The 13799-nt window shown below is 42.2% G+C and overlaps 2 protein-coding genes across 4 annotated transcripts in view; both read left to right on the top strand.

The window, feature by feature from the left end:
* The window catches only part of kcnn2 (potassium calcium-activated channel subfamily N member 2), a gene marked incomplete at both ends in the record, with an annotated part of 34349 nt that extends 33865 nt beyond the window's left edge, over window positions 1-484 (top strand). For all 3 annotated transcript variants that reach the window (XM_080510372.1, XM_080510371.1, XM_080510373.1), the window contains one exon: window positions 209-484. In XM_080510372.1, coding sequence (XP_080366498.1) covers window positions 209-484 — 276 coding nt within the window. The remainder of the gene's footprint in view (window positions 1-208) is intronic.
* Window positions 485-3980: 3496 nt separating this feature from the next.
* drg1 (developmentally regulated GTP binding protein 1) lies at window positions 3981-10311 on the top strand. Its single transcript, XM_080510040.1, has 9 exons — window positions 3981-4135; window positions 5610-5733; window positions 5821-5996; window positions 6084-6153; window positions 6727-6896; window positions 7210-7340; window positions 8547-8714; window positions 8819-8941; window positions 9950-10311. The coding sequence occupies exons 1-9, from the start codon at window positions 4097-4099 to the stop codon at window positions 10047-10049; spliced, it is 1101 nt and encodes a 366-aa protein (XP_080366166.1). The 5' UTR covers window positions 3981-4096; the 3' UTR covers window positions 10050-10311.
* Window positions 10312-13799: the final 3488 nt, after the last annotated feature.

Below are 13799 nucleotides of genomic sequence, written 5' to 3'. Positions count from 1 at the left end.
GTTTCTTGTTGTTCCTTTCCTCTTCTTTTCAGAAATAACAGAGCGTTTTCAATTTCACATTCAATGAAATGTTGACTTTCGTCCTGTTTTTGTTTATCTATTTGTTCATGGCGGAACCCAGCACGTTCAGGATGCCTTTTTAAAAAAGGTGACCCCCAGTTCGGGAAAAACGATCCCCATTAAATGTGTCTCCTCTCTCCTGTTCCAGACTCAGAACATCATGTACGACATGATATCGGACTTGAACGAGAGAGGCGAGGACATGGAGAAGAGGATTGCCCTGCTGGAGACAAAGCTGGAGACTCTACTGAGTAACTTGCAAGCTCTGCCTGGACTCATCAGCCAGGTCATCAGCCAGCAGCACAGGGACTTCCTGGAGGTGCAGCTCCAGCCTTATGACAAACACAGCCCTGAGCGCTCACAGTCAGTGTCTCGACGGAGGTCGTCCTCCACAGCACCGCCCACCTCCTCCGAGAGCAGCTAGAGTCCAAGGGGAATGCCTCCACTGAAGACTTTTGCCATCATATGGCCAAGTTGCATTTATCGTAAAGCCTTATGGTTTCAATAAGTATTATCCAAAATTCTGATGACAGAATCCAAGATACTGGGGACAACGCATTTTAATGGATAACTTCATGCTGTTATTTGTTTTTTATTACCTCAAAAGATGTTGTTATCCTTGCTCTGGTGACATGACCACAAACAATGGCGCTTCCCTTAGTAAAAGGCCTGTCGACGAGGCTATGACAAGAACTCTACCACATCTCTATGCAGAGGTAGCCAGTTTTAGGTGGCAAGATTACCAAGTGTGAAACTATTGCACTAAAATAGTGCTTCTCACAGACGTTGTGCTTCTGCTGGCTTGATTCTGTTGCTGTGTTCCTCAAAGCAACCCGAGAAACCACTGAGAAATCAGCCAGGAAGCATGTCAGTGACAGCGAGGAACAGTGCTGCGTTTTATGGGCTAGAGTGAACTGAGAGCAGAGGGCAGTCAAAAACCGCTCCTACACACTGTCGCTCAGAGAGAACTTAAAAAGCTTGAAATGAGGAAAAAAGCATATATCTTTTAGGTTAGAAACAGCATCAACTATAGCGGTTTTCTTTTTTGCAGAGTGCCCCTGTAGAATGACTATTTTTGGGGCGACGTTGCAAATAATTTATTCCTCTAGTCAAAATGAATGCATCGAAATCTGTACTTGCACTTACTTTTTAATCAATGCACTTCAATGCTGACTGACATATGATATAAAGATGCGTTGCTCATTAAAACAAGAACATTTGAGATGTTTGGGCATGGGTTTATTATTGTCAATCCTCAAGTTGTGGCTAAGTGTTAATGACATACTTCAAAGCCCCCTGTTTTTCCACGAAAAAGCATCAACAGGAACCAGTAGCAGTTTATAGAAATGTACTGAGTAACTATAAATTCAGTAAATACCCCACGTCTTGCTGTGTCTCACCTCCTGTCCTTCTCTCCTATGCTATTTATGCTTGCTGTCATTCGAGCTGGGCACCAAGAAATGCTGAACAACAACAACAACAACAACAACAACCATAAACCGTATCTACCTTTTGAAAATAAGAAAGCCTATTTTTATATACTATGATGAGGACAAGCACACCTCTTGCAATTAAACACAAACAATAGGATCTAGAAAAGGCAGATTCAGCATATCTAGCATATGGTTTAAGACATTTTGGACTGGAGATCAGATACATGAAGTTTTCTATGAGGTTATTTCCTAAACCATAATTATAAACCGATTTAAAAACTGCAATATTCTTCAGACTGTATTTATTTTTTACAGAAAATGCTTTGGATGGCACTGTTGGTTGAGCTGGAAGAGCAAAAAGTGGTGACCCCTCTCTTAACTGACTGATATTTACTGGATTTTGAAGTTCGAATGTCCAAAATTTGTATTGAAATACTTTGACTTGATCTAGATGTCTTCCTTGGCCATTTATGCAGTCTGTCTCCATATAAACTGTTTGAAAAGCCCTGGTGTGCCCAATATACCCTCGAGGCATCAATATTCAGTATATGACTGTAGTTGTTATTGTAACCTATTCAAGGTTCACAGAACATCGCATGGATCAGAGGAGATCTGATGGCCGCTCATCCAGGCAGTAGCACTGATCTTGTTCGACCAGCTCACCCTCCAACCAATAAATCAATCAGAAGGTCAACACAACAGCAGATGATCAGTCCACACACTTTAGCAGCATAGAAACCAATGAGAGATTATACTGTATGCGACTTAAATGATAAACAATTAAACAATTTAAAAAAAACAACTACATTTCACAGGCCTGTGTCCTTTTGTTAATGTGTGATCATTTGTATTGAATATGATGATATAAATGCTGCATTTGTATGTGTGTCCCTGCAAACAGAGGAAGTACAGTAACACTGTTAGATATCTGTTTAAGTCATTTTGTATCCCTTTGGTACAATTTTATTATGCAACCTTTCTACTTTCTCACTGAATGAACACGTCTTCCTCAACCTGTGCAAAAGGGTAAAATTTGCCCCCGTTCTTAACTTGTAGGCATGACCATGTTGGCTGTATTGTGCTTAAGGCGCATGGGTGGCCCAGTGGTTACTGCTCTCACCTCACGGCAAGAAAGTCATGGGGTCAAATACCAACTGGGGATTTTGTGAGGAGTTTGCATGTTCTCTCCGTGCATGCACAGGTTATCTCCAGGTGCTTTGGTTTCCTTCCATAGTCGAAAAAACATACACGTGAGGTCAATTGGTGACCCAAATCCCTCGGTGTGAATGTGAGGTTATGGTTTGTATGTCTCTCTCCGTTTTTGTCCTGTGATGTTCTGGTGACCTGTCCAGGTGTCTCCTGCCCTCACCTACAGTTAGCAGGGATCTAATCCAGCACCCCTTAACCTCAAACAGAATTAAGTGGTATACAGGATGGATGGATGGACTCTCTGTACATTGGGGTGTGACTGTCTATCTCTCTATGCTTACCCTTTTATGGACACATGAGCTGTCCAGGTTGTATCCTGCCTTTTCCCATAGTCATCTGGGATCAGCTTCAACGCTCCTGGATCCTACATTGGATAAAACAGTATAAAAGATATGGGATTTGTGTGTGTTAAACACTGAACCCAGTGACAGACATACTCATTGGTCAATTTACCCACACAGAATACATCCAAAGAATACATGATATTGAAAGCACTTGTGAAACAACCAAAGTGAAGAAAAAAAAACCACATTCTTAAGCCATTCTTTCATCTTCATCACCTTCTTCGTGAAGATTAACCTTGGGGTACCCAACTCAGATCCTGCTAACACAGAAACGAACAAGCACACAAACAAACACTGTCATGTAATTTGGTGGTTTTGAGAAAATCTGAGTGTCCAGGAAAGACCAAACACTCAAAGGGACAACATGCAAACACCATAAGGAAAAGCCTCTAGCTCCAGCAGAAGTAAGAGTCTTAAGACCTGCACCATCATGTGGCCAGCATTTACAATTGCTCTCAAATGAATTTACATAGGAATTATGCGACAAAAATATAGTCTGAATTAATCCAGGATGTAGATAACAGTTAAATGTTTGTAACAGGGAAAAGATCAAATTATCCAGATTAAGTACAACGTTCAAGAATAAAACGCAAAACCTGTGATGACACGTGCTCAAGGATTTATAATGAGGTGTGAACTCCTAAACTCAAATAATCATGACCATAATGCAATGCAGGATTTGATTGAAACCAAGCAAGTTGAATAATTTAGACAAAGAGAAGGTTTTTATTAAAGCAGGTCACGTCATACATTGCAGTACTCACCGAGTGCTTTACGGAATATGAGAAATGTGCCCAAAACTGTACTTTTTTTGCACGGAGATTCATTTGTTTGAAATCCTTACACAAACACACGCACGATGTCCTGTGAGTCACAGCACTGGGAACGCGAACACAAGCAGTCTCGCGAGAACTCCGGCAAGCCGGCGCACAGCCGCAGTGGTGTAAACGTGCGTGCTAAAACAGCACACAACTTTCCCCCAACTTTCATGAGAAATCTCCCCGCTTCTTCTACTTATAACGCAATCCGTGCCCGGGACTCGCCGCCAACATGAGTATCCTCGCCAAAATAGCAGAGATCGAAAGTGAGGTGAGGTGAAAGGAGATTCATTGAATCAGTCACGTTGGAGCTAAAACTACCGGAGCTAGCATGGCCGCCGCTCAGTAGGGCCTCGTCTTAAACTCCTAATGTTTCTGCTTGTTGTCAGTTTATAGCAAATGGTGGAGAGTTGTTTTGAATTGGTTCAAGAAGCCTGGCGGATATTTTCTGTATTGTACGCATAGATCGCTGATATTTATGGGTGTTACCCAGCTGGCATGGAACCGCGTAAAAGCTCGGCGTTGTGAAGAAGAAAAAAAAAAATCAACTTCCACTACAAATCATAGAACTAGCCTGGATCCTGAACAAACCGCTGGGAGTCAGGAGAAGATCCTGATTAATAATTTTGGCATGGAAATGCTGTTTATTTTTGAAAAAGCTCTGGTGTGGAAAAACAATTAACGTCTTTATTATTAATTTCCCATCTATTGTTTACTAAATAAATGTGAAGAATCAACACCAGCAAGTGAAAGTTTGTGATCAGCCATTAAAGATCTGCACTGACAATGGGTTCGAAGTATATATAAATAATGTATCTTAGCCGTTGTGTCATCAAAAGCACTACTCCTGTTTGGTTGTGTACTTAAAACTGTATTGGGAACAGTTATAGTCCATGGAAAATACCACATTCACATACCGGTTGCGTGCTTTTGTGACATAATTACCTCAAGTACAATCATTATTATTTTTTTGTTATTTAACAAGACTACCCCAGATTATGAGTCTTTTCGTTCTCGCTCGCTTTTCACACAGACTTACTTTACTCAAGTAAAAGTAAAGAATAAGCATCCATAAAGTGCAAGTCAAGTTGAGAGTAATTGCTGATTTAACATTGCTAAATGAGGGTTTACGTCTTCAGATTATTTTTTCGCAATCAAAACATAATTCAATGGCTAATATAATAACCTAACTGTGAGTAGACTGTAGTCTTTCCTCAAGGTTATGTGATTTATTTTTGAAAAGTTCCCTACAAAGCAAAAGGTAAATGAGCTGCATTAAGCCCAAAATAACAGTAAAAGTAGAAGGGGAAAAAATAATTTCAGAATTGAACTGAAGTAAAATGATTCTTGCATTGGAACTACTGTCACAAGCACAGTTTATCCAAAAAGTTACTCATCTGAATGTTGTGCGTCACTATACACTTTGGCACATGTGTCATAGTTCTTCTTTCTTGTCTTTAAATACTCCTCAATATACACTGCAGTAAACTTAAACAACAAAATTCGTGAGCTTCATGAACATTTCGAGAGCATGCATCATTTGCATCCCGCCTGCTGTGAACCAGGCCTGGCGGCGGCGCTAATCTTTCCAGCATATTGTGGCCAAAACACTGGAAAGCAGCACTAAACTCAGTCTTGACTTCAGTATTTTTTAGTGTAACCTTATTTCCGTGAATGTAGGGCAGTATAGACTGTTTGACCTGCTTTTGTTCTCCGTGTATTACAAAAATTCCTGCATTTTCTAGATGGCCAGGACGCAGAGGAACAAGGCCACGGCTCACCACTTGGGTCTGCTCAAAGCACGTCTGGCCAAATTGAGGAGGGAACTGATCACACCTAAAGGAGGCAGCGGTGGAGGAACAGGAGAAGGTAAGGTCACAGCACCGGTTATTCACACCCGCTGCTTTATATATCGAGTATGCTCGCCTCTAAAGATATCAATGGTCTGATTTGTAGGTTTCGACGTGGCCAAAACTGGTGACGCTCGCATCGGCTTTGTGGGTTTTCCGTCGGTCGGAAAATCTACACTGCTGAGCAACCTCGCAGGTGTGTATTCAGAGGTTGCTGCCTATGAGTTCACCACTCTGACCACAGTTCCTGGAGTCATCCGTTATAAAGGCGCCAAAATACAGGTACCCGAGATTCTTCTATGAACGATACCTAGCTAAATAGTATACAGATGGTTCATTACTTTCTCCCTCCTCCCTCCCCTTTCCCAGCTCCTGGATCTACCAGGAATCATTGAGGGGGCCAAGGATGGCAAGGGCAGAGGCAGACAAGTCATCGCAGGTGAAGAAGGATTCAAAAAAGTTTCTGAAATCGGTGTATTTGACATATTCACGTGATAACATTTTTAAGGAGGGGGAAAAAACTTAACCAGAATGCTAAAATGAACAGATTTCCAAGAGAACCCTTTTCTTTATTGTCCTCGAGGTCTTGATTTGCTGTATTTGTATTTTAGTTTTCAAAAGAATGAACCGCAATTTAACTTTTGTCTCTGCCGGTCAGTGCTTGTTTGTGGGTTCATGCTATTCAAAGGCACATAACCCAGAAACCATGTCACTGTAGTATCAATGCATTTAATTTGCTCCCGTCTGTCATCGTAAAGTCGTGATTTTGTCTTCAAATCATGTTTTTTGTTTTCTAACTATAGGATTTTGCAGCTTTTCTAAATCATAGATGTAAAATTCGCCTGGTGGAACTGTGGGCATTTGCCAGTATTTTGCCTAATTGCAGTAAAAGAACTGCATCAATCTCATTATCCTATTGAAGAGTTCATGCTGAATGAAGAAAGGCCTCCTTCCTCCACTGCGTCAGTCGGTGTCTTTATCTCGCTCCTCCCTCTGTCTCCCCCCCTGCTAGTGGCTCGGACCTGCAATCTCATCCTGATAGTGCTCGATGTGTTGAAGCCTCTTGGTCACAAGAAGCTAATTGAGCACGAGCTGGAAGGTTTTGGCATCCGACTCAACAAGCAGCCGCCCAACATCGGCTTCAAGAAGAAGGACAAAGGAGGCATCAATTTTACTGCAACAGTATGTGTCACTGTACTCCGCATGGCGGGACCGCATAATACAGAGATGCAAGCGTTTCAATGTTCCCCTCATTGTGAGCTACCATAATAAAAATGCATATTCCTTATTCTTAAAAAAAGAGAAAGAAAGAAAAAGCAAATAACTGTTGCCACTATGGTGGAAATTGAAACTGTCTCGATTCACTTGCAGCGTGCAATAATCATATCGCACTTGCTCCTACAGAGTGTAAATTATTAATGAAGGCAGATCTTTATCTACGCGAAGTATTTCACATTTTCATTCCCTCCGCGCGCTTCGTCTTCCCCCTCTTCAGTGTGCACAGACCGAGCTCGATTCCGAGACGGTGAAGAGCATCCTGGCAGAGTACAAGATCCACAACGCCGACATCACTCTGCGCAGCGACTCCACGGCCGATGACCTCATTGATGTGGTGGAGGGAAATCGGTAAGCTGCTGAAGTGCCAGAATGGGCCCTCCTCAGCCTGTGGGTGTGGCCTGTTGGAATCTTAGAATCTCAAGTGGATTCCCACCACACCGATGCAGATACGCAGTCGAGAAATGCGGCGCGTGTGTCCCACTGCAATGTAGCCAAATGGGGGGGGGGGGGGGGGGGGGGATGGCGTCCTGAACGCGGTGGGTGGGTGAATCGGATGCATCGAAAGTAGAGGAAATGTGCCCATTAATGAGGTATGATTCAGGGGCAAACAAGAATCGTACATGCCATCAACTGTAGCTTTTTTTTTTTAATTAATACATTTTTTATTGCAGCAATAGTATCTGGTGTGCAGCTGAATAATTGCAAAGCATTTTGCAGAGAACGTGTTGCGGCAGCATTCTGCGCCTTTCCAAGAAATAATGGTGGATGTAAAGTGGAGCCTCACACTTTCAAAAAAATTATTCATATAACTATGTTTCATAGTGTTTCTCTCTTTTTTTGCTTATCACGCAGCTGAGAAAAAAAAGAGGAGAGAATTTAGTTTGACTTTGTCGGCCACAAGTAAGGAGAAATGAATTTGATTTTTACTTGCGTTCAAACGCAATAATGCAGTCGACACCATGCTGCAGTAACATTATGAACACTCGGCTGAAGAGGATGCAATATATCAGGCAGCGAGTGAACCGTTTGTCTGCAGGTTTTATATGTTTGAAGCAGAAAGACGCGCAAGTGTGTGTGTGTGTGTTAGTGGGGCTTGTTGTAAACTCCAGCTGTTCTGGCCCGTTCCCAGTTGACAGTGGTCAGTATTTGTCACAAGTGGTGAACTGGTGACAATGTCATGAGAGATTGAGGCTCATTAATGCACACGGAGGTCCCCCGCCCGCCTCTTCGCTTTACAGGACTTAAAATATCTGCTGTCCACATCTTTGTACTATAAGTGACGGTACACCTTCAGAGAGTTGATGGATTTGAGCCGTTTTTTGCAGAAAAAGGAGGAGCCGCCCCGTATTAAGAAGGCACTCTTCACATTATGGCCGATTGATGTCCTTGCGCAGTATTTCTTCAGAGGTTAACAGATACTTTTAAAGGCTTTGCGGCAGCAAGGACACCCTGCTCTCACCTTCTGTGAAGAAAAAGCAGAAGTCGTCGAGACTGAGCTAATTTTAGCTTCTTGGAAACCAGCATGCTTTCACACTCTTGTCTTTTCCTCTATAGAGTCTACATCCCATGCATTTACGTGCTCAACAAAATCGACCAGATCTCCATCGAGGAGCTGGACATCATCTACAAGGTGCCCCACTGTGTGCCCATCTCGGCCCACCACCGCTGGAACTTTGACGACCTGCTGGAGAGGATGTGGGACTACCTGAAACTTGTGCGCATGTAAGTGGTTTTAAGGAACCTGTGGGGGTTTGTTTTTGAGGGGGGGGGGTTTCTGTGGGGTAGTACTTTGAGATGCGTTTCTTGACTTTCTGTTTCGTCTGCAGCTACACCAAACCCAAAGGCCAGCTCCCTGACTACACGTCTCCTGTCGTACTGCCCGATGAGCACACTGCGGTGGAGGATTTCTGCTTAAAAATCCACAAAAACCTAATCAAAGAGTTCAAGTAGTGAGTGTCATATCCCCTGGCTTCAGAGTAAATTGTGTCTTTGTGTGCCAAGCATTGGAAAGGTTATATTTTTCCACTTTTCTCTCATGATATATATATATATTTGTGTGTGTGTGTGTGTATATATATGTGTGTGTGTGTGTGAGAGACTGAATACTGACAATAGAAATGGCAACTTCCCCAAATGTGTTTTTTTAAGGTTATTGCTGATATTTATTAAGGGTAAATGTTCAAAGTAAGACTAAGATACTTTAAAATGCTACCAACTAACACAATTTCTACAGGTTTTTTTTTCTCCAAAAATCCATCTCTTGGTTAATATAAACGTGTGTCTGAGGTACTGCCTTCCTAATGGTGAATTACATAGAGTATTTTTAAAGAATATAAGAAGTCTTCTTTGTTCAAAATGTTAAAGGTAGATTAACTTTTAATATCGGGGTACATGTTTGCTCAATCAGGCATTGCAGATAAATATCCTAATCTGGAAAATACACAGTTTAAACAAATGTCAGCATGATTTTTTTTTCTTTTCTTTTTTTTTTCTTACCCCATCTTTGCGAGAGATACATATATTGACCTTTTATTAATTCTAAATTTCATTCTGTTCATATACAAGCTACTACCAAGAAAGAGCTGGGCTTTTTTTTTTTTTTTTTCCTGCAATGCAGCTGGTCTCCTGAGGCCGATTGAGAGGCGTTTTCTTAATTTCGAACGAGCTGTTTGTCTTTATGGACACGATATGCTGCGACATACCACGCCAGCATTAAATGTGCAGTTTTGAATTGGGATGATATATGAGGAGAGCTCGGACCATCAATCAGACTGCGCGTTGATGCGATGGAGCATTTAAAGGGTCGAACGTGCACTTTAGTGCCTTTGTTCTCAAAAGGTGTCATCGCACAGTAACGGTTGCAGGATTAGTGTCCGCTGCATAAGAGTTCAGTCGTTTTGTTCGTTTCCCTGTTTGTTTTGTAAAGCTGTAAATAACTCTGCTCTTTGTCTTTCCAGTGCACTTGTGTGGGGCGCATCTGTGAAACATAATCCACAAAAGGTGGGCAAGGACCACGTGATGGAGGATGAAGATGTAATCCAGCTGGTGAAAAAATAAAGAAAGGAAAAAGACGCATGTTTCACTTACTGCATGGCCTGTGTATCAGAAAGTGTTCTGTACAGTCAAAAAAATCACAGAGCAGAGCCTCCTTTTGTCATGTGGTTTCAAAGTCTTCTTTTTGGCTTTAATTTAAAAACAATGACATACATGTCCCAGTTGATAAGAATCCACAGTACTTAACACCATGAATAGTTCATATTGAATATTTGTTAAGGCTTGCAATAAAAATCTGAATATAAACTGTACAATAAACGCATAATAAACCTGTCTTCTCTGCACGTTGTCATTTATTAGCGCCGTCGGCGTGAACGTTGCCGCGTTTTCTCTGAATTGAATGTATTTGGGTTGAGACTGAAGCGTCGCAGTGTAACAAGCAACATCATACCAGCAACATTTCAGTCGGAGCTCGGAGAGAGAGGAGGGTGGAGGGAAAGAGAAAAAAAAAAAAAGTCATTTCAAAGCTCTGTCCAGCTAAGTGATTTATGTGACATTGATGATGAAGGCAGTTATTCAGGCCGTTCTCCCACTCCCTTTCTCTGGTGGGGACGGCCACTCAGGTTAATCAGTTCATTCACTCAGATGCAGTCTGGGGTCATCAGATACCAGCTGTTCACAAGTAACTCCACTGAGTAAAATAAAAGTTTTATCAGAGCCTGGTGCAGTTGTGAAAGCTGGCATTCTCTTTAATATCAGTATGTTGCAAGCGGCCAAGGGGGCCATTTTGTGTCTGCGTACGGCAATACCGGCCTGTGTGTACAGTGGATAGCGCCACTGCATACAAAATATGAACTGTAATACGGTGGAGTCAGACTGGAAATTTGCAGAGCAAATTGCCGCAGTGGTTTTAAAGCTCTATTCAACTACTGAAAAGATGTAGAGGGTTTTTCTAAATGTATGTTTTTAATTGCTTTCCTAATATATTGGGGGGGGAGAAAACTTCCTTGTGGAAACAACATATTACAGTTACTGAATATAGATCAATGTAAAATTTTTCCATAAAACGATTATAAATCACATGATAGAATATCTCTACTTGATGGCCAGTATAAGAAATGTGGTCTTGGTTAAAAACATGTTTCACGGACACTATCGATGTGTGTGTCTTTAATACATAGCCAGGTCATTGTCAGAATTATCGTTAACACAGCGGTCACATTGTGTTTGACTCGGAATGTCAGTGGATGAAACAATTTAGGCTTGTATGAAGAGTTGATTCAATGAATAGCCAAACAACTAATGTAAAACACAAGCTCACGACACCTGCAACACTTTTAATGGTGGAATAAGGACGCTCTCAGGAGCGTACATGGTACAGTTCCTTTAAAGTAAATAGCCGCTTTTTACTAAAAGCTGCAGTGGTTGAAGGTAATGCCTGTCTGTCCAGCAGTAACAGCAAGATCGACCCTCCTCAGACACCGCCTCTTCCCCACCCCCTTTTACCCTGTAAATTATAGCAGCACTTTAGCTAATGAAAGAGTTGAAGACTGAGCACTAATAAAAGCCATTAAGTGAATAAAGCACTTCCCCCTCTAACAAAATTAAAGAATCTACCCATTTGGAGAGGGAGGACTCTGTATTAATATTTATGAAATGCGGAACCCAAGCGGCCCCCCCAAACTCCCCAACCCACATCCAATCCCAGCCTGACCAAGTCCTCCTTGCCAGTGCACCTATCCCAAGAGAACATCACCAACCCCTCCTAGCTTGAAGGAGGGGCGGTAGATGGGGACTTGAAGGGTGCTGAGGACGCAGTCAGGACAGTCCGCCTCCAGTAGAGCTGGCTAGAAGACCCCCCAAGACTCAGCTGCGAGGCGCCCAGTCGTCTCCGACGCCACTCTACCGCCGGCACCTCACATCGACTTCGGCGCCAGCGGAGGGGAAAAAAGGTGGGTTCCTTTGGAAAGACCACCTGCATAGAGGTACCTTTTCAAAGAAAACAACGGGAAGTTGGCAGGAGAATTTTGAGTGTTAAGAGTAACTCTTTGAATTTTGTAGTCTTTCGTTGTTAATTTAGTTGGTCGGTCTCCGTGACCTTTGGTAAAGAAGAACATTTGATGTGATTGTTTTTTGCTTTATATCATAACTTTCTTCAGTTCTATTTGAAATTTCACTCAAAATCCATGAAGGACTGCTGAGTGATCTTGAGTATGAAACGCCATGCTGTTATTTGGACGGAAGACATATCACCAAAAACCGGGTAAGAAAGCGCCATAGAGCATCACAATCATCTGTGCATTAAAAACCATCCCGCCATCCAACCCCCCGCAACACCGCATCCCATCGAAAAACATCCTCGTTGTTCTGTAAAACGGTCGTCTTGTTTCACCGCCACCACCGACCGTCTTCACCGAACGGACATCCATTTTCATACCATTTGGTCACACCAGATGCTTGGTTTCACTCCGGTGCATAAATATGCATCACGGCATCGTTTCATCTCACAAAGTGGTCTGGTTGCCTGAGCTCTAATTTGGTTATCATACCATACTCTCTCATTTTGGTAAGATGTCCCCCGGGGAGCTGAAAGAGACACAAGAGAAAGTAACAAGATTGTCCGTCCTCGAGGAGAAGCGGCTCTCTTAGCCTGATGGTATCACGTCTCTTGACATTGCACTCAGTGACCGTTAACATGGTTAGGGCTGAAATGTCACAAACGGTTGGTTTTAGTCAGGGGAATAGACAAATGCCCTCAAATGGAACTCAGTTAAAAAAAACAAGCTTTTACTGTAGTTCTTGGGGTCATTGGTATCTCTGCCCACCACGGCTCATTTATAGTCAATTATTGGCTAAATTTCAGGGATTGGACTCTATGAGATGCAGCAGTTCCTAACAAGATGACCAATGAATTGTCTAACTCTGTTTCCATTGATCACCAGGAGAATGCCCAGCAGACCGATTGTGAAACCAATTTAATTAAACCCAAATTTCATTTCTTGGGCCAACTACAGATGTTGCTTTCTTGAAAATGTTAAATATTTGAACATTTCCATTGTAAAATAGATATTTCAGGTTGATTTTTTTTTCCCCCCACGTCGCTCAGAGTTGGGCGTGAAGGGCGAGAGGGTGGGGTTTGTCGCAGTTTGTGCGCAGTAAGGGTGTAGCCTCTTTAGCCGCAGTGAGCCATGACCTATGACTAATACTTTTTTTTTTTCCTTGTATTCTGCAGATTTATTTGGTTTTTTTTAACCTGCACTGTGTTACCAATGGTTCACGTCTTTTAAACGACCAACCCAGATCTTGTCCACCATATCTTTTAGGACTTTATCCGATTTTGCGGATGCATCCAAACGACGGGGGAGGGGGGGGGGGCTGACCTTCAGCAAAAAAAACTGAGAAAACGCTGCGATAACTCACTACTTCTTTCAGCTTTGCCATCGGCACTAATAAAGAATGAGTTGATTATGTTTGATGAATGAGGAAAATGCATGTTGTCTTCAATCCGCCTTACTTAACACTTACACATGAACTATGTCTGCATCATTTTGCATTGGACCGGTACAATCTGTGGAGTGTTTTGCCCAGGACCCCATTGTGCTTGATCTAACCATGCAGTGCGTCTTCTGTCCATGGTTGTGCCAAGCACCTTGGAGGCTTGCGAGCACTATCTGCTGTCTCTTTTCAACACTTGAGGTTTTTCCTTATGACATTAAAAAGATGTATCAGTTTTGGACTTTGCGGTCTTATTTGAATAGTAATCATGATTGTTATTTTTTTCTTTTTAATGTCGAAGTATTTTCATATTTACTG

Source organism: Blennius ocellaris (genome assembly GCF_963422515.1).
Source record: "Blennius ocellaris genome assembly, chromosome: 15".
Classification (NCBI taxonomy): Eukaryota; Metazoa; Chordata; class Actinopteri; order Blenniiformes; family Blenniidae; genus Blennius; species Blennius ocellaris.
This window is presented reverse-complemented; position numbering and strand designations above follow the sequence as displayed.